This window comes from Zophobas morio, unplaced genomic scaffold, assembly GCF_036711695.1.
Source record: "Zophobas morio isolate AGI-343-1 ecotype UQ-CSIRO unplaced genomic scaffold, CSIRO_AGI_Zmor_V1 ptg000031l, whole genome shotgun sequence".
Classification (NCBI taxonomy): domain Eukaryota; kingdom Metazoa; phylum Arthropoda; class Insecta; order Coleoptera; family Tenebrionidae; genus Zophobas; species Zophobas morio.
This window is the reverse complement of record NW_026972136.1, coordinates 1,236,174-1,257,089: the sequence shown is the minus strand read 5'-3', so window position 1 is coordinate 1,257,089 and position 20,916 is coordinate 1,236,174. Positions and strand designations below refer to the sequence as shown.

Below are 20,916 nucleotides of genomic sequence, written 5' to 3'. Positions count from 1 at the left end.
TTTTATAAATCGAATTCACCCCAGATATTTCTTTAGTAAATTTTGAAAACTCCTCGAAAAAAGTCGAAAATTTCATAAAAGAAATCGAAAAATCAGGAAAGATGCATAAAAATCTTCAAAAAATTCTGAGATATCGATAACAACGAAATGATTCTAAAAATATAGCCTATTGATGGTCTCAGAACAACATTTTCTAAATATTCGGTTTCAAAATCAAAATTTTGCAAATCTCCAAAAATGATGATGTTCCATTTTGGCGACTCTGATAAATGTTTGTACTTTTCCAAAAAGATAAGGCCGAAAATAACTTCTACAAATCGAAATCAACTCAAATATCTCTTTAGTTAATTTTTAAAACTCTTCAAAAAATGTAAAAAAAATTATAAAAGAAGGTATCGAAAAATTGACCTTTCAGCAAAGTTACCCAAAAATAGTCATATTTTATTTTGATCATTCTTTACATCGGGATCAATCCAAATTCATTTTTAGTTGATTTTCAAAACTATTCGGAAAAAAAACAAAAATTTCATAAAGGAGGAGATATCAAAAAATTGAATGTTCAACAAAGTTGTCTAAAAATGTACAAAAAATTCTGAGATATTGATATTGATGATGTGATTCAAAAACTATAGCCTATTGATGGTCCCAGACCAAGACTTTCGAAATATTCGTTTCAAAATCACATTTAAAAAAAAAATCAAAAATGGTCATATTTCATTTTATCGATTCTGAAAAATGATGTTTGTAATTTTCGAAGAAATGAAACCGAAAATAACTTCTATAAATCCAATTCAACCCAGATATTTCTTTAGTAAATTTTCAAAACTCCTCGAAAAAAGTCGAAAATTTCATAAAAGAAATCGAAAAATCAGGAAAGATGCCTAAAAATCTTTAAAAAATTCTGGAATATCGATAACGACCAAATGATTCGAAAAATATAGCCTATTAGTGGTCTCAGAACAACGTTTTCTAAACATTCGGTTTAATAATCAAAAATGGTGATGTTCCATTTTGGCGACTCCGATAAATGTTTGTAATTTTCCAAAAAAATAAAGCCGAAAATACTTTCTACGAATCGAAGTCAGCTCAAGCATCTCTTGCGTTCACTTTTAAAACCATTCGGAAAAGGCCAAAAATTTCATAAAAATCTATCAAAAAATTGAGCTTCCAGCAAAGTTGCCTAAAAATTTACAAAAAATTCTGGATTATCGATATCGATAAGCTAATTCGAAAAACATAGGCTATCAATGGTTCCAGATTCAGATTTTCGAAAAATTCAGTTTCAAAATTAACATTTTTAAAAATTTCCCAAAACGTTATTTTGGCGATTCTGAAAAATGTTTGAAATTATGGAAAAAATGTAACCCAAAATAACTTATACACATCGAATTTAACCTAAATACTACTACAGTGAGTTTTCAAAGTATTCCCAGGAAGGCCAACATTTTCTTAAGGGGGGGGGGATATGGAAAACTTGAGCTTTCAGCAAAGTTGCATAAAAGTCTACAAAAAAAAATAGGAAATTGATATTGACGAGCTGATGTAAAAAGATGATGGTCCCAGATCAAGATTTTCGAAATATTCGGTTTCAAAACCACATTTTTAAAAAATCCCCAAAATTGATAATGTTCCATTATGGCGAATCTGAAAAATGTTTGAAGTTTTCGAAAAAAATAAATAATAATAACTTCTACAAATCGAAGTCTTATATCTCTTTAGTTCATTTTCAAAATCGTTTGGAAAAAGATCAAAAATTTCATAAAGAAAGACTATCGAAAAAATGAGCTTTCAGCAAAGTTGCCTAAAAATATACAAAAATTCTGGGATATCGATATCGACGAGTTAATTCGAAAAACATAGTCCATTAATAGTTTCACGCCCCGATTTTCGAAATATTCAGCTTCTAAGTGAAATTTTTAAAAATTCCCAAAAATGGAAATATTTCATTTTGGCGATTCTGAGAAATGTTTGAAATAAAGAAAAAAATGGAACCCAAAATAATTTTTACACATTGAATTTAACTCAAATATTACTTTAGTGAGTTTTTAAAACTGTTCGGAAAAAGGTCAAAAATTTCTAAAAAAAATTGAGCTTTCAGCCAAGTTCCGTAAAGATCTAGAAAAAATTTTGAGATATCGATATCGACGAGCTGATGGGACAAACATAGCTTGCTGATGGTCCCAGACCAAGCTTTTCGAAATGTTCAGTTTCAAAATCATATTTTTAAAAAATCACAAAAATGGTCCAGTTACATTTTGGCAAAACTGAAAAATGTTTGGAATTTTCGAAAAAAATAAGGCCTAAAATAAATCGCAGTTAACTCAAATATCTCTTTAGTTAATTTTTAAACCTCTTCAGAAAATGTCAAAAAATTTTAAAAGGGAGGTATCGAAAAATTGACCTGTCATGCCTAAAAATGGTCATATGTATTTCATTTTGACCATTCTGAAAAATGTTTGAAATTTTCGAAGGAGTGAAGACAAAAATAACTTCTTCAAATCGAGATCAAGCCGAATTTATTTTTAGTTCATTTTCAAAACTGTTCGGAAAATAGCCAAAAATTTCATAAATCAAAAAACTGAATTTTCATCAAAAGTTCTCTAAAAATGTACAAAAAATTCTGAAATATCGATATTGACGATGTGATTCAAAAACTATAGCCTATGGATGATCACAGACCAAAATTTTCGAAATATTCATTTCAAAAACAAATTTAAAAAAATCAAAAATGGTCATATTTCATTTTATGGATTCTGAAAAATGTTTCTAATTTTCAAGGAAATGAAACCGAACATAACTTCTATAAATCGAATTCAACCCAGATATGTCTTTAGTAAATTTTCAAAACTCCTCGAAAAAAAGTCGAAAATTTCATAAAAGAAATCGAAAAATTGATCTTTAAGGAAAGATGCCTAAAAATCTTCAAAAAATTCTGGGATATCGATAACGACGAAATGATTCCAAAAACAAAGCCTATTGATGGTCTCAGAACAACATTTTCTAAATATTCAGTTTCAAAATTACAATTTTGCAAATCCCCAAAAATGGTGATGTTCCAGTTTGGCGATTCTGAAAAATGTTTGTAATTTTCCAAAAAAATTAAGCCGAAAATAGTTTCTACGAATCTAAATCAACTCAAACATTTCTTGCGTTCATTTAAAAAAAAAAACGGAAAATGCCCAAAAATTTCATAAAAATCTATCGAAAAACTGAGCTTTCAGAAAAGTTGCCTAAAAATTTACAAAAAATTTTGGATTATCGATGAGCTAATTCGAAAAACATAGTCTACTAACGGTTCCAAGCCAAGATTTTCGAAATATTCAGTTTCTAAATAAATTTTTTTAAAATTCCCAAGAATGGCCAGATTTTATTTTGGCGATTCTGAAAAATGTTTGAAATTATGTAAAAAAAAACCCAAACTAACTTCTACACATCGAATTGAACCCAAATATTACTTTAGTGAGTTTTCAAAACTGTTCGAAAGAAGGCCAAAAATTTCATAAAGGGGGGGATATCAAAAAATTGAATTTTCATCAAAAGTTCTCTAAAAATGTACAAAAAACTCTGAGATATCGATATTGACGATGTGATTCGAAAACTAGAGCCTATTGATGGTTCCAGACAAAGATTTTCAAAATATTCGTTTCAAAATCACATTTAAAAAAAATCAAAAATGGCCATATTTCATTTTATCGATTCTGAAAAATGTTTTTAGTTTTCGAAGAAATGAAACCGAAAATAACTTCTATAAATCGAATTCAACCCAGATATTTCTTTAGTAAATTTTCAAAACTCCTAGAAAAAGTGTCGAAAATTTCATCAAAGAAATTGTGCTTTCAGGAAAGATGCCTAAAAATCTTCAATCACTTCTGGGATATCGATAACGACGAAATGATTCCAAAAACATAGCCTACTGATGGTCTCAAAGCAACATTTTCTAAATATTCGGTTTCAAATTCAAAAGTGGTGATGTTCCATTTTGGCGACTCTGATAAATGTTTGTAATTTTCCAAAAAAATAAAGCCGAAAATAGTTTCTAGGAATCGAAATCAACTCAAATATCTCTTGAGTTCATTTTTAAAACCGTTCGGAAAAAGGCCAAAAATTTCAAAAAAATCTATCGAAAAACTGAGCTTTCAGCAAAGTTGCCTAAAAATTTACGAAAAATTTTGGATTATCGATATCGATGAGCTAATTCGAAAAACATAGTCTATTAATGGTCCCAAGCCCAGTTTTTCGAAATATTCAGTTTCTAATTAACATTTTTGACAATTCTCAAAAATGGCCATATATTATTTTGGTGATTCTGAAAAATGTTTCAAATTATGGCAAAAAAAGTGGAACCCAAAATAACTTCTACACATCGAATTTTATCCAAATATTACTTTAGTAAGTTTTCAAACTATTCGGAAAAATTCTCAAAATTTCATAAAGAGGGATATCAAAAAATTGAGCTTTCAACAAAGTTGCCGAAAAATCTGCAAAAAATTTTGGGACATTAATATTGACCAGCTGATGTGAAAAACATAGTCTGCTGATAGCCCCAGATCAAGATTTTCGAAATATGTATTCGGTTTCAAAATCACTTTAAAAAATAATAATAATAAAAATGGTAATGTTCCATTTTGACGAATCTGAAAAATGTTTGCAATTTTCGAAAAAAATAAAGCCGAAAATAACTTCTACAAATCGAAATCTTATATCTATTTAGTTAATTTTCAAAACCGTCTTGAAAAAACACAAAAATTTCATAAACGGAGAGAATCGAAAAACTGAGCTTTTAGCAAAGTTACCAAAAATTTACAAAAAATTCTGGGATGTAAATAGATATCGACGAGTTGCTTCGAAAAACATAGTTCCAGGCCCAAATTTTCGAAATATTCAATTTCTAAATAAGATTTTTTTAAATTCCCAAAAACGGCCATATTTCATTTTGGCGATTCTGGAATTTTCGAAAGGATGAAACCGAAAATAACTTCTACAAATAGAGGTCAATCCAAATTTATTTTTAGTTAATTTTCAAAACTGTTTGGAATAAAGCCAAAATTTCATAAAACGAAAAATCGAATTTTCAGCAAAGTTGCCTAAAAATGTACTAAGAATTCTGACTATGCGATTCGAAAAATATAGCGTTTTGAGAACCCCAGACCAAGATTTTCGAAACATTCGGTGTCAAATTCGAATTTTAAAAAACTCTCAAAAATAGTCAAAAATGTTGGAATTTTCGCAGAAATGAAACCGAAAATAACTTCTAGAAATCGAAATCAACTCAAATATCTTTTTAGATCATTTTCAAAACCGGTCGGAAAAAGGCCAAAAGTTTCATATTGAAAAAGTGAGCTTTCAAGAAAATTTTCTAAAAGCTACAAAAAAATCTGAAATATTGATATTGACGAGCTGATTCTAAAAATATAGCTTATTGATGGTCCCAGAACAAAATTTTCGAAATATTTGTTTCAAAATCACATTTAAAAAAATAATCAAAAATTCAAAAATGGTCATATTTCATTTTATCGAATCTGAAAAATGTTTGTAATTTTCCAAGAAATGAAACCGAAAATAACTTCTATATGTCAAATTCAATCCAGAAATTTCTTTAGATAATTTTCAAAATTCCTCGAAAAAAAAAGCCGAAAATTTCATGAAAGGGGGTATCGAAAAATTGAGCTTTTTGGAAAAATGGCTAAAAATCATCAAAAAATTCTGGGATATCGATAACGACGAAATTATTCTAAAAACAGAGCCTATTGATGGTCTCAGAACAACATTTTCTAAATATTCGGTTTCAAAATCAAAATTTTGCAAATCCCCAAAAATGATGGTGTTCCAATTGGCCGCAAATAGTTTCTACGAACCTGAATCAACTCAAATATCTCTTGCGTTCATTTTTAAAACCATTCGGAAAAAAAGCAAAAAATTTTATAAAAATCTATCGAAAAACTGGGCTTTCAGCAGTTACCTAAAAATTTACAAAAAATTTTGGATTATCGATATCCATGAGCTAATTCGAAAAACACAGTCTATTAATGGTTCCAAGCCCAGATTTTCGAAATATATTCTATTTCTAATTAACATTTTTGACAATTTCCAAAAATGGCCATATATCATTTTGGTGATTCTGAAAAATGTTTAAAATTATAGAAAAAATAGAACCCAAAATAACTTCTACACATGGAATTTCACCCAAATATTACTTTAGTGAGTTTTGAAACTATTCAGAAAAAGGCCCAAAATTTCATAAAAGGAAGTATCGCAAAATTGAGTTTTCAGCAAAGTAGCCTAAAATTCTACAAAAAATTTTGGGACATTGATATTGACGAGCTGATGTGAAAAGCATAGTCTGCTGATAATCCCATATCAAAACTTTCTAAATATTCGGTTTCAAAATCACATTAAAAAAAAACAAAAATGGTAATGTTCCATTTTGGCGAATCTGAAAAATGTTTGAAATTTTCGAAAAATTCTGGGATATAGATATCGAGGAGTTAATAAGAAAAACATAGTTCCGGGCTCAAATTTTAGAAATATTTAGTTTCTAAATAACATTTCTAAAAATTCACAAAAATGGTCATATTTCATTTTGGCGATTTTGAAAAATGTTTGACATTATGGAAAAAAAAGAACCCAAAATAACTTCTACACATCGAATTTAACCCGAATATTGCTTTCAAAACTGTTCGGTAAAAGGTCAAAAATTTCATAAACAGAGAGTATCGACAAATTGAGTTTCCAGCAAAGTTGCCCAAAAATGTGTAAAAAATTTTGGGATATTGATATCGACGAATTCGTTCGAAAAACATAGTCTATTCATCGTCCTAGATCAAGATTTTCAAAGTATTCGCTATCAAAATCATTATTTACAAATTCCTAAAAATGGTCATATTTCATTTTGACGATTCTGGAATTTTTGAAGGAATGAAGGCGAAAATAATTTCTACAAATAGAGATCAGCCTACATTTATTTTTAGTTAATTTTAAAAATTGTTTCATATTGAAAAACTGAGCTGTCAGGAAAATTTTCTAAAAACTACAAAAAATTCTGGGATATCGATATTGAGAAGCTAATTCTAAAAAGTACTGAAAACATAGCTTATTGATGGTCCCAGAACAAGATTTTCTAAATATTCGTTTCAAAATCACATTTAAAAAAAAATCAAAAATGGTCATATTTCATTTTATCGATTCTGAAAAATATTTATAATTTTCGAAGAAATGAAACCGAAACTAACTTCCTTAAATCGATTTCAACCTAGATATTTCTTCAGTTAATTCTCAAAACTCCTCGAAAAAAGCCGAAAAATGTATAAAGGGGAGTATCGAAATATTGAGGTGGTTTCAGAAAAGATGTCTAAAAATCTTCAAAAAATTCTAGGCTATCAATATCGACCAACTGATTCGAAAAATATAGCCTATTGGTGGTCTCAGACCAATTTACTAATATTTGATTTAAAAATCACATTTTTACAAATCCCCGTATTCCTTTAGTTAATTTTCAAAATTCTTCGAAAATAAGTCAAAAATTTCATAAAGGGGGGTATCTAAAAATTGAGCTTTCGGCATATTAAGCTATTGATTGATTATCCCCGACCAAGATTTTATGGTCCTAGACCAACATTTTCGAAATATTTCGTTGCAAAATCAAATTTTTAAAATATCCTTAGAGTGGCCACCTAATAGTAATTATTAATTTAAAAAACCCTCAGAAATGGTCATTTTTCATTTCGGCCAATCTGGAAAACAGTAATATTTATGTCACCATTAACATTACTAAAAATGGTAGATTCTTTTTTTTAATATTCTATATAGCGATTTTCTAAATTTCTGCTCTAGTTGGCAATGACACTTACGTCAGCCGTTTCATTTGCAATAACCTGACCTGATGTGACCTAATGTAAGCATCATGGCCAACTAAAGTAAAATTTAAAAAATCAAACAGTATAGTAACATTGCTCATATTTTTTTTAATCCTTACACCGAGTGACTATTAATGTTTGTGATTTTTTTTTGTCAGGTTGGCGACCTATTTAAAATTACCCAATTGTCAAAATAACTTTTGCCATCGTCTCAACCAACCAACACGTTTGTTGCACATGTCAAAATTGACAGCTGTGAATTGACATCTTTGCATGCCAACAATTCAGTATTGCCAACACAAAATTATAATTTATTCTACGTCTTTACTCTACCCTCCAACCTTTATATATTTTATTTAAAAAAAGTGCACACTTGACGAAGTCACAGGCACAATATTTTTAGCACAACGCCCGGTTTTCTCACCTGCAGAAAAACTCCGGGCGGATCCGATACCGGGCCAAGAAGTCGTCGTAGACCCTGAGCATGGCCAGCAGGTGTCCCGCGACCACGGCGCCCTGCTCGTACGTCTCGTCCGGCAACAACATGCTGGAGGCATCGTCTTCGTCGCGTCGCCCTCGCGCACCCGAACTCGAACACTCAAACTCGCCACTCTCCAGTAAGTTACTCGCGACCTCACACCACAAGCACAACAACACTGCCCGTTACAATTATCCTCATGCCTGTTCTTATTAAGTTATCGTGTTCTAGACGTCATTGATCCGCCGGATGCCTCTTCACTTGTTGCACTTTCTATTTTCCTTGCCGATGGAACCTGAAAGTAAGTCGGATGCGTTATGGGGTTTTGCCGGATTTTGCACTTATATGCTATATTGGATTAAAAAAAGATTTTAATTGTGTTCAACAGTACAACAGGAAGTGGAATTAACGTAATAAACCAAATTGCAATTATGAAAATTCACACATACTAAATAAAGCCTCATATAATAAATTTTATATCGTTACGGTGAAACAATACACGACTTACCATGCTTGTAATTAAATATTTAAACACACCGTAATTTTAAAACGCATACTAATTTTGACAAGTTGTGTGGAAAAGTAGCTCTCGCCACCCACCGCCTCGCCGAAATTATTTATAAAATTAAACAACCCAAAGCAGATAACATCACCGTTAAACAGCAGTTAAGCGGAATATTTAAATTTAAATTAAGAAATGATTCCTAATTAATTTTAATTATGACAGTTTCAGGAGCTGTTAATTTCTCCTTAATGTCAAAGACATAGTTTTTATTTACACAGAGCGGGCCGTTTCGTTTTCGTCGTCCTTTCCTGGAACTCCACAATCCATAAAAACGTCAGCTTACTTAATCGTTATTATCCTCGATAATAACCCGTAATAGAAAGAACAAAAATAGCCGAAATTTGTGGAATTCATGCACGTTTACTGTTATGATGGTACGAGATTACTTGCCATGGAACGGTATTCAAATCTAGCGAGGCAAAAAACCAGAAACACTGTGATTAAAAAAACTAGTATTAAGATAATACGGAAAGGACTTAATAGGTAAGTAGATAATTACGTAGCAGAGATCCGCAGCAACGCACATGAAGGATGCACGAGCGTGGGATCTTGAAAGTAGGTAATAACGACGAAAAAAGTACTAAAAGTAGGAAGGTTCGGTGGAATCGGGCAACGAGCAATTTGCCGAACAATAAAAAATCGCACGCATTAGAAACCTGAATCGAGCGGTGGTGATTATACGTTTAGGGTCGGCTGACTTCGAACAGTGCTTTACAAAAAAGTGGGAAACTATTGAAAATGAAAATAAATGTATGCAGGGGTGTTAACATAGTTGTCGAGGCGTCAGCCGAGTTTTTTTATGTTGCTCGTTGTAACAATTCCATATAAGAAATACATAGATGTAGAAAAATTTAGACTTCGCTACAGAACTAGAATTGAAGAATTAAGTTGCATAATTTGGCGAGCAAATCTCAGAAGGATCCTCTTTTGAAATAAAAAAAAAATGTAGATGTGAATTCGAGAAAATTCTAGAAGAACTCTACTTCTGAAAGGTATAGACAAGGAATTAAGATTTGAAAACATTATTTTGGGAAGCAAATTTACTCTGACGAATTCAAAAATATTTGAGAATCCAAAGTTCCATTCTAGAAGAACTCTTAGAACTAAGAAACTTTAAATTCAACTGAAGACAGAATTGAAGAAAAAACAATATCCTGGACTTTGTTAACGGATCGAAGGGAGTTTGTAGACGTGAATTCTAGAGGAATTCTACTTCTATAACGAGAAGAGCCAGAAGAATTTCAATATAAAGCTTAATTTCAAGAAACATCAAGTGACAAAACTTCGACAAGATTCTACAATATTCTAGTGAGAAGCAACGCTACACTTGTGAATTCTCGAATCTTCAATCATCTAATGAAAAGAAGATCTCAAGATTTTCGATTCAGCTATAAGACTAAAGTAAAGAGAGCAGTTAAATGACTTGAATCCGAGAAGATTCTAGAAGAATTCTTGGTCGAGCAAGAAGACGCAAAAAATTCAACTTTATTAATGGATTGTATGGAAGGTAAGAAAAAAGAAGTTAACCATGTGTGAAACTTCAAAAGTTTTATTTTAAAACGAATACAGACATTTCATTCCGCAGTGTAAAACTGAAGTGCTAAAATGAAGATAACTCACAGAATTTATATATATAGTTCTAGAACAATTCTAGTTACAGAACAAAAGATCTAAAGATCTAAGAATATTCTAGAAGAATTCTCTTTTGAACAAAAAGGAAGACAGAGAATTCGATTACATTAGCGGATCGAAGGTAAAAACGAAGAATTTGAAGTTAAATAATGTCACCTACAGATTTCTAGATGTTGTTAATGAATCTAAGGAAGTTTGTAGAAATTAATTCTACCAAGTTCTAAAAGAATTCTATTTCTGAGACGAAAAGAGTCATAAACTATGAAACTTAATGTTAAAAGACAATATAAGTGACATTTCTCTGGACTCTTCAATCAATCAAAGTATGTATAATTCTAGAAGAATTCTAGTCATAGAAAAGAAGATCTAAAGTATCTGGATTCAGTTAGACTTGAGTTTGAGAATATTCTAGGAGAGTTCTCTTTTGCAAAAGAAGAGAGACAGAATTAGCTTGAGATTACATTAGCTGATCCAAGGTAAGGAGAAAGAATTTAGGGAGTATTTGAAAGTTCAGAAAAGTTTTATTTTAAAACGAAGGCAAACAAAAAAATTTCTAACTCCACAGTATAACAATGAAGTGTCGAAATAAAAATAACTATCATACATTCTTGAATATTCTAGAATATTTTGGTAAAAACGAACTCTGCCTTTTTGGTTCTACAATATTCAGAAAGTTGAAATTAGATTCTAGAAGAATTCCATTAGTAAAAGAGATATATAAGAACTTCGATTTAACACATTGGGAATAGAGTTAAAGAAGGAAGTTAAATAACGTCACCTACAGAATCCTAGATGTTGTTAATGAATCTAAAGAAGTCCTAAAAAGTTCTAAAAAAATCTATTTCTGAAACTAAAAAAGGCCCTAAAATTGTAATCTTCAGTATAGAACTTAATGTAAGAAACAATAAGTGACACAATTTCCAGAAGCAATGTTACCGTCGGGACTTTTGGAATCTACAGCCATTCAAAGTATAATTCTAGAAGAACTATAGAAGAGAAAATCTGAAACATCTGGATTGAGTTAGAGTTGATATTCTAGAGAAGTTTTATTTTAGAACGAGGACAGACAGAAAAATTTCTGTCTCCGTAGTGTCACGCTACACTGGGGTGTCTAAAGAAAGATAACTGTTAAAAAGTTCGTGAATATTCTAGAATATTTTGGTAAAAACGAACTCTGCATTTTTGGTTCTACAATATTCAGAAAGTTGAAATTAGATTCTAGAAGAATTCCATTAGTAAAAGAGATATATAAGATCTTCGATTTAACAATGGGAGTAGAGTTGAAGAAGAAAGTTAAATAACGTCACCTACAGAATCCTAGATGTTGTTAATGAATCTACAGAAGTCCTAAAAAGTGCTAAAAAAATCTATTTATGAAACTAAATAAGGCCCTAAAATTGTAATCTTCAGTATAGAACTTAATGTAAGAAACAATAAGTGACACAATTTCCAGAAGCAATGTTACCGTCGGGACTTTTGGAATCTACAGCCATTCAAAGTATAATTCTAGAAGAACTATAGAAGAGAAAATCTGAAACATCTGGATTGAGTTAGAGTTGATATTCTAGAAAAGTTTTATTTTAGAACGAGGACAGACAGAAAAATTTCTACCTCTGTAGTGTCACACTGGAGTGTCTAAAGAAAGATAACTCTCAAAATTTCGTGAATATTCTAGAATATTCTATCAAAAAAGAACCTTGCCTTCATTAATCCAAGTTGGCAGACGTGAATTTTAAAATAATTCTATTTCTGAACTTAAAAAAAACATAAAACTTTCATGATCTCTACAATCTTCAGTCATTCGAAATATAATTCTAGATGAATTCTAGTTAGAGAAGGGAAGATCTAACGAATCTGGATTTAGTTATACTTGAGAATATTCTAGAAGGTTCTATTTTGAAAAAGAAGAAAGGGAGAGAATTCGATTTCATTAGGAGATCGAAGGTTCCGTAGAAGAATTTAGCAGACATGTAAAAGTTTGTAAACGTGAATTCTAATAAGTTCTAAGTATTCTATTTCTGAACCGAAAACAGTTGTAAAACTTTCATCTCCATCATGTAACGTAAGTTAAGAGAAAATAAGTGATAAAATTTCGAGAGGCAACGTTACCTTCGTGATTTCTGTAATCTTCAGTCATTCATAATATAATTCTAGAAAAATTCTAGTTAGAGAAAGGAAGATCTAACGATGTTGGATTCAGTTATACTTGAGTATGAGAATATTATAGAAGAGTTTTATTTTGAAAAAGAAGAAAAAGAGAAAATTCGATTTCATTAGCAGAAAGGAGAAGAATTTAGCAGATATGTGAATGTTTGTAGACGGGCATTCTAATAAAATCTAAGAATTCTATTTCTGAACCGAAAACAATTGTGAAACTTTCATCTACATCATATAATTTAAGTTAGAAGAAAATAAGTGACAAAATTTCGAGAGGCAACGTTACCTTCGTGATTTTTGGAATCTTCAGTCATTCGAACTATATAATTCTAGAAGAATTCTAGTTAGAGATGAGAAGATCCAAAAATATCTCAGTTACACTGTGAATCTGAAAAGACTCTACACTATTCTATTTTGAAGAAGAAAAGAAGAAATAATTTGACGATTGACGACAGAATATTCTGTTACAAATTAATTTCTCTCCTCTAGGACATTAGAATAATTTAATTTAGAAGCAAATTGAGTAGGAATATTCTATAAACTCCCGTTTCAAAAGTACTACATATAAAAAAATTAATATTTTTATCCTAGAAAATTAATCTTGTACAATTAGCGTCTTGAAATTTGCGCTTATTTTCAGTGCCACTGTTCTGTTCTAAAAACTAGGGAATCTGTGTGTGATCAATTTAGCGAATTTGTTGCCAAGAGCGCTTGGTAACTGGACACTGCTTTAGGCGTTCGTCTGCTGTGAATCTCATTTGACTCGTCAGCTCAGAAGCACGTATTTAAAGTTTAAAAAGTACCTTAACATCAAATTTTAACTAACTTAATCGCAAATTCTAATTTTGAAAAGTTTTTAAAGTAGTTGCTAATGGACATAATTTTTTTTCTCAAATCGGCTAATTTTACGAAAACTTGAAAAATCCGCCTTTGATAATGTAGTCATTCTATAAAGTACCTTTCTGTAAAAGTAACGTTAAACATAAATTTCGGCAATTTAAATAAAATATTATAGCTCTACTCCCAGTCACCATTTTCCCAAAAATGTAAAAATACGTAGGAATTAGATATCTTTCGGACTTTATGTAGACAGTAATTTGAATCTGAAAGTCATTAAATATTAATAAAACACTAAATGAACCCGCGAGATACACAGATTTAGTTTTAAATAAAAATTGTTATAATTTATATCGCTTTGTATGATTTTTATCTTCGGTCCAAGTACGTCTATTACCGCGCAAACCAACTCATAAACAAACATTATTATTATTAACAAGCACAATCCAGTCCAGTGACACCGCTAATCGATCCCATAAATCAGCATTAGCCACAGTAGAAATGATTTCGAAAGCGACAGTCGATTCACGAATTTTCTTGCATATCCAGCTAGAATCACTAATTATTTCATAAATAACCGCCGAGAACGCTATAATGATCTATAATTTGGCTCTCGAATTCAGAAACTCGCACTAAATCACCATTATAAAATTAATGAACACGTGGATAAAGCCCATAAGCGCACATCTCTCCGACCTCGCCTCCAATAAACCACTCAAAAATATTCAAATGGACCCGGACCGGCGTAGGTGTAATTAAATAATGTTAGCACCCAGTCGTGTACCCGCTTAATTACTATAATCCAGCAAGGACCCGCGATGAATTATCGTTCCCACGTTTATTTATTTTCGTTAATTGCTACGTACAACAGACGCGATGGACAAGCCGAGAAAAAATCGAGCGAAAACTAAGCTATTTCAACCCTCACGGTATATACAGGCTGTTTCACCTCAAATTTTCACCTGACTTACATTTTTTCAGTGTCGTATCCCAGCTTGCCCGACCTAGCCCGCCATGCCGTGGGTTCGTCGCTTTGCTCGCGTCGAAATCTCCACAAACTAATCCACTGAAGAGCACACACAGATCACGCTGATTCGAGCACAACAATAAACACTTGTTCGATGAATCCACACACTTAAACGCACCACCTCCACGCTGGAGAATACCAAAAGGCTTAAGTAGGCTTAGTGAATTTCTCAGGAGTTGGGTTTCTCGGTAGCCCATTCAGCGCACTCAGGTCGCGGCGATTAAAACCGTTGTTTTTAATGTTTCGTCGATCGTCGACGTTTAATTAAGCCGGCAACACGTCGTTTTGATTGATAAACAATACGTCTTATATATGTCGCTGACAATCAACGTGTGCTGGAGATTCATGCAAGAATCAAAACAGCGTGGAGACGCGCGCATGCGCGTTGCGGGAGCGAGCACGAGGTTTGGCTTTACAAGTGTACTTAGCTAATTAGCGCATAATTAAATTGCGGGCTGCGGTGGCGGCGATCGAGTGCGGCCTTGATTGGATTTTAATCGCGGACCGCGTAACGGTAATTAAAAATATTTTTAATTTGCCTCGGACGGGAAAAATTGCTTATTTCGATTCAAACCCACAAAACAATTAAAAGAATTGGACGAAAGCACCAAAAAACAAGCTGAATATCTACAACGTTATTATCAATACGACCTCATATACGTGAAAGGAAGAAATAAAGAAAAATATCTCATGGAAACGCTAGGAAAAGACTGACCCAAAATTGTGAATCTAAGCCATAGAAGACTGTGTGAAATTGACCAAAGAAATCCCAGGTTATGATAATATAATATATCAAATAATAAAAAATGTTTCTGTTCCTTAAATAATGCTAAAAGTATTTACAATTGGCTGTATTCTATATATCCTCGATAAATAACATAACATTAAAATATGTTTTATTTAAACGCAAAAAACTGTCAGGTGTGGGATTCGAACCCACGCTCCCTTTCCAGAATCAGAGCTTAGATCTAATCTTAGAGCGCTCGGCCAATCTGACTACACTTAATTATCAATCTGTACTTCCCTACTAGACTATATGAGGAGATAGTCGGGATAGAACTCGAGTCTTCCCCCGGGGTCAGGTCGACCGAGCACCTTCGATAAAAAGTAGTGGGCTCCTAGCTCAGGTCAAATGAGATCAAACTGAGCTAGGAGCCCCACTATACAGGGTTAGTATTAAGTCCCGAAACAGTCGAATAACTTTGTTATTTGACAAGTTTTTCTTCTGAAATTTGCGGTGGATATATAGTAAAACATCCTGACTTGATTACATTTTTCCTTTTTTTATTGCTCTCGGTTTGACAGACAGGGCTGCCTACTTTTTTTTAATGGAACACCCAGATTTTTTTCACATTTTCTGAAGCAGAATAAAAACTACTTTCAGAAATTATCAATATGTTTGTTTCTGCTGATACAAAAAAATAGAAAAAAACTCACAAAAAACACCAAATATAGTGTCAAACCGAAAGCAATAAAAAAAAGGAAAAAATATTGTAATAAAGTCGCTATGTGTAACTATATACCCACCAAAATTTCGAAAAAAAGCTTTTCAAATAGCAAAATTATTCAATCTTTCCGGGACTTTATACTAACCCTGTATAATCACTAAAACAAATTTTGGTTGGGGCAGATATGTTAACTGTGACACGAAAAATGTAACACTGATTATTACTTTACTATGATTCTAAAATATTAGAAAAAATCCTCAAAGGAGGATACAAATTAGTTAAATTTTGCAAATGACACACCCTCTAAGAAAAGAGTGGGTGGGTGGGCGGGGCTAGTAGCTGCTGAGATAAGACTGTTTTTGAGAAATGACATACCCTCTAAAAAAAAAAACACGGTGGGTGGGCGGGGCTAGTACTTGTTAAGATGAGACTGATCTTGGCAAATGAGATTCCTCTAAGAAAATAGAGGACGGGTTGCTTTCTAAAATAAGATCGATTTTGGCAGATGACATACTCGTTAAGAAAAAAGAGGGCGGGTGGGCGGGGCTAGTGCGTGGTATGATAAGACTGATTTTGGCCAATCACATACCCTCTAAGAAAAGAGAGGGTAGACGAGGCGGGTACCTGCTAAAATAAGATTGGTTTTGGCAAATGATATACCCTCTAAGAAAAGAGAGGGTGGGTGGGCGGGGCTAGTACTTGTTAAGATAAAACTGATCTTGGCAAATGAAATTCCTCTAAGGAAATATAGAGTGGGTTACTATCTGGTAAAATAAAACCGATTTCGGTCAATGGCATACCCTCTAAAAAAACAGGGTGGGTGGGCGGGGCTAGTACTTGTTAAGATGAGACTGATCTTGGCAAATGAGATTCCGCTAAGAAAATAGAGGACGGGTTGCTTTCTAAAATAAGATCGATTTTGGCAGATGACACTCGTTAAGAAAAAAGAGGGCGGGTGGGCGGGGCTAGTGCGTGGTATGATAAGACTGATTTTGGCCAATCACATACCCTCTAAGAAAAAAGAGGGTAGACGAGGCGGGTACCTGCTAAAATAAGATTGGTTTTCGCAAATGATATACCCACTAAGAAAAGAGAGGGTGGGTGGGCGGGGCTAGTACTTGTTAAGATGAGACTGATCTTGGCAAATGAGATTCCTCTGAGAAAATAGAGAGTGAGTTACTACCTGCTAAAATACGATCGATTTTGACAAATGACATAATCGCTAAGAAAATAGAGGGCGGGTAGGCGGTGCTAATACCTGCTAAAATAAGACCGATTTTGGCAAATAACATACCTTTTAAGAAAAGAGAGAGTGGGTGGGCGGGGCTAGTACTTGCTAAGATAAGAGTGATTTTGTCAGATGAGATACCCTCTAAGAAACGAGAGGGTGGGTGGGCGGGGCTAGTACTTGTTAAGATAAAACTGATCTTGGCAAATGAAATTCCTCTAAGGAAATATAGAGCGGCTTACTATCTGGTAAAATAAAACCGATTTTGGCCAATGACATACCCTCTAAAAAAACAGCGTGGGCGGGCGAGGCTAGTACTTATTAAGATAAGACTGATCTTGGTAAATGAGATTCCTCTAAGAAAATAGAGAACGGGTTGCTTTGCTACAATAAGATCGATTTTGGCAAATGACATACTCGTTAAGAAAAAAGAGGAAGGGTGGGTGGGGCTAGTACTTACCAAGGTAAGACCGATTTTGGCAAATGACATACCTTCTAAGAAAAGAGAGAGTGGGTGGGCGGGGCTAGTACTTGCTAGAAAAGAGTAATTTTGTCAGATGAGATACCCTCTAAGAAAAGAAAGGGCGGGTGGGAGGGGCTAGTACCTGTTAAAATAAGACTGATTTTAGCAAATGAGATATCCTCTAAGAAAAGAGAGGGCTGGTGGGCGGGGCTAGTACCTACTAAAATAAGACCGATTTTGGTAAGTGTGTTGATTGTTTGGGACAAAAAATTTTGAAATATTCGGTTTGAAATTGGCATTTTTAAATAATCCAAAAATTACTGTGTTTTATTTTGGCGATTTTGATGAAATGAAAAATAGCATCTAAATATTTTAGTAATTTTTTAGGCGTTCGGGAAAAGCTCATTTAAAAATAGAGCTTTCTGTAAAGTTGGATATTGGAAATTCAAAAAATTGACGTATTTTATTTTACACCTATTACTTTTATTTCTGTTCAGTATAAAATGCACCTTCCTATCAGAACAGGAGGGTGGGTGGGCGGGGTCAATTATACATTTTTCTGTAGACTGAGGGTGGGAACTAATAGGAACAGGCTGTTAAAAAAGTAAAAAGCAGCAATTTAACTTTTTTTGTACTATTTGCTATAAAATTTACTTGTTTCAGAACAAAAAAAATGAGAGAACGGCTGTAAGAGTTTTCTGTAAGCAAGCAGTAGCCCCGTCTTCATTCTAGTGACTAAACTCCTAATATTGTTCCGTCTTATCTTAGCAAGTACTAACCCCGCCCACCCGCCCTCTTCGTATTCTAACGACTAATTTTATTTCTGTTCAGTATAAGATCCATCTTCCTGTCAGAGTAGATAAAATTAATCAGTAAGATGGAAGTGGGGAGAGTGAGCAGGGTTAATTACATATTTTTCTGTAGAGTGGGAGAAGGGTGGGTGGGCGGGATAAATTATAATTTTTTCTGTAGACTAATAGTGGAAAATAATAGAACCAGGCTGTAAAAAAGTAAAAAAGCGACAATCGTAACTTTTTTTTATACTATTTTCTATAAAATTTACTTATTTCCGAACAAAAAAAAAATGAGAGAACGGGTGGGTGGGGCTAAGTTTAACTTTATTTTTCAGTTTTCTATAAGAAAGCAGTAGCCCCGCCCACCCACCCCGTCTTCATTCTAGTGACTAAATTCTTAATATTGTTCCGTCTTATCTTAGCAAGTACTAACTATTCTGACTGTCGTCTGTGTCTATTAGACAGATAATCTCCAAAACTACTGGACCGATTGCTGCCAAATTTAACATGTATTGTAATACCGTGTAGATGGTAAAACGCTAACTAAAATTCTTATAATCCCCCCTACCCACAATGTGATGACGTCGCCCTGGAATCTTGCAGCGCAAATTTTATTTGAATTTCATAAAATTGTGCACGTTTCAACACGTGCTTTGTGAACTTGACCTTATTTTTTACCCCAAAATTTTTTTAAGTTGTATATTAACAGCAGACCAAGTCTTTATACATTCTGAACTCTGTACTTTTAGTTCAATAAACTTCCCGGGCTTAAGCTGGAGAAGTACTATAACAGGGTTCGTGCGGCGAACTGCACATTCTCATGTTTTCTAGACGTTTCATGATCCCTACAACATAAAAAAGGGTCTCCCGATTCCGTCTGTCTGTCATCCGTGTCAATACTTATTAGATAGATATCTTCAGAACTACTGGACCGATTGTCAAATTGTATATGTATTTTAGGAATACCGTATAGGTTGTAAATCGTTGAGCAAAATTTGTGTAGCAATGTGTACGAAGTTTATAAACGTTCTTACTGCATTTTGAATATTTTGAACGCCGTACTTTACAAATTTTGCAAGTCACATTTTCTAAACTTTCGACCAATTTTTCCCCTCGTGCGGTAACGCCGTTTCAAAGCGCACTCCCAACCTCTGTACCACGGTGGTTCTTCAGCTTTGAAAGCATCACGCCACAACAACATTCGGCAAAAGCGGTCGCAGACCCGTTGGTGTCCACATTCATGACGCTGCCGGATATGAACTCTGCTTCTGACGAATTCCCCGTGATGTCTTCAATCCAGCGATCTCTTATCTCATTCTGTTACTCTGATTTTAACGACCAATTACGTTAGTTTCTCCAACTATAATGCTTTTACGATCTCTTTATATTTTGACGTTCTCCTGAAACGTTCATTTGCATATTGATAGCTCGTCCCGATAACCCGCGAGGGAAAATATCGCGATAAAACGCACAACTGCTCGAGCGGTGTCGGTTTATCTTATCTAAATAGCCAATTTGTGCACAACTTCCATCTCTCAACGCGTTCAATCATAATATCCTAATTTCGGTCCATCAGCATAAACAACGCTCGGACGAGCTGGCTGTCAATTATGGGTCGTAACGACGGAGAGACAACCTAAAACGTTTTTTTTTTTCGTTTTTACAGTTTGCTAATATGTTCTGTTAGTTAATTCCAGTAGGAGTCGGAATTTTCGTCGTGCGCCTGAGAACACATCTCGCCAATTCGTTACACAACGTACTCACAATTCGATATTTGATTTTTCTAGCGGCACTTTCACGATCGACCCACAAAGCCTCTCGAATTCAGCGCCAATTATCCGTCGACCTTTGATGATGAAGCACTTGCATGTCAGCGCGCCATCATCTAATGCACTCCTGTATTTTTGACTCCCATTGAAATTCCTCTCTTCCTCTTGACAGGCGAAAAAAGCGTTTAGCCAGCGCTTTGTTGGCGATTTTTCCCATCGCCGAGTCGGTAATGTTCGGGAAATAATGGACGGCGCAACAAAGAAGCCGTTGGAGAAGGCACGTCGTTGAAGTATTTGCTTAATAAAAGAATAAGATGTTGCAGGCTGGAGTAATCGAGTAATCCGAGCAACGTAACATTCCAGCGCGCCGATTTAAATTATTTGGTTGACAGTATCTACTAGTGCATCACCGAGGAAATTCTAACATGTCCGAAACGTCGCCGCATATATCATTTTGTCAATCTAATCTCATCTGGGAACGAGTTAGTGCGCGTCTTCGGGTTGGCGAGTTATCAAAAATTGGGAAAACTACGCGTGGCTGAGGCAACGACCGTTTTACTGGTGGCTATTAAATTAATTAAAAAGTTACCGTGGAAAATCGGTTAATTTTTCGCCGAAGCGTCGTGGGTGTGCTTGGGAAGAGCGGATTTGTGAAATTGCGGCTA

At 33.7% G+C, this 20,916-nt stretch overlaps 1 protein-coding gene across 2 annotated transcripts in view; it reads right to left on the bottom strand.

Annotated features, from left to right (window-relative positions):
• Positions 1-20,916, bottom strand: part of Dachs (dachs) — a 205,211-nt gene that overhangs the window by 151,981 nt on the left and 32,314 nt on the right. The window contains exons 1-2 of one of the 2 annotated variants that reach the window (XM_064069738.1): positions 14,494-14,847; positions 8,278-8,626 (exon numbers count right to left, since the gene is read on the bottom strand). In XM_064069738.1, coding sequence (XP_063925808.1) covers positions 8,278-8,399 — 122 coding nt within the window. In that variant the 5' untranslated portion in view covers positions 8,400-8,626; positions 14,494-14,847. Of the gene's footprint in view, positions 1-8,277; positions 8,627-14,493; positions 14,848-20,916 lie in introns of those variants that run through there. The other variant, XM_064069739.1, reaches the window with a different exon arrangement.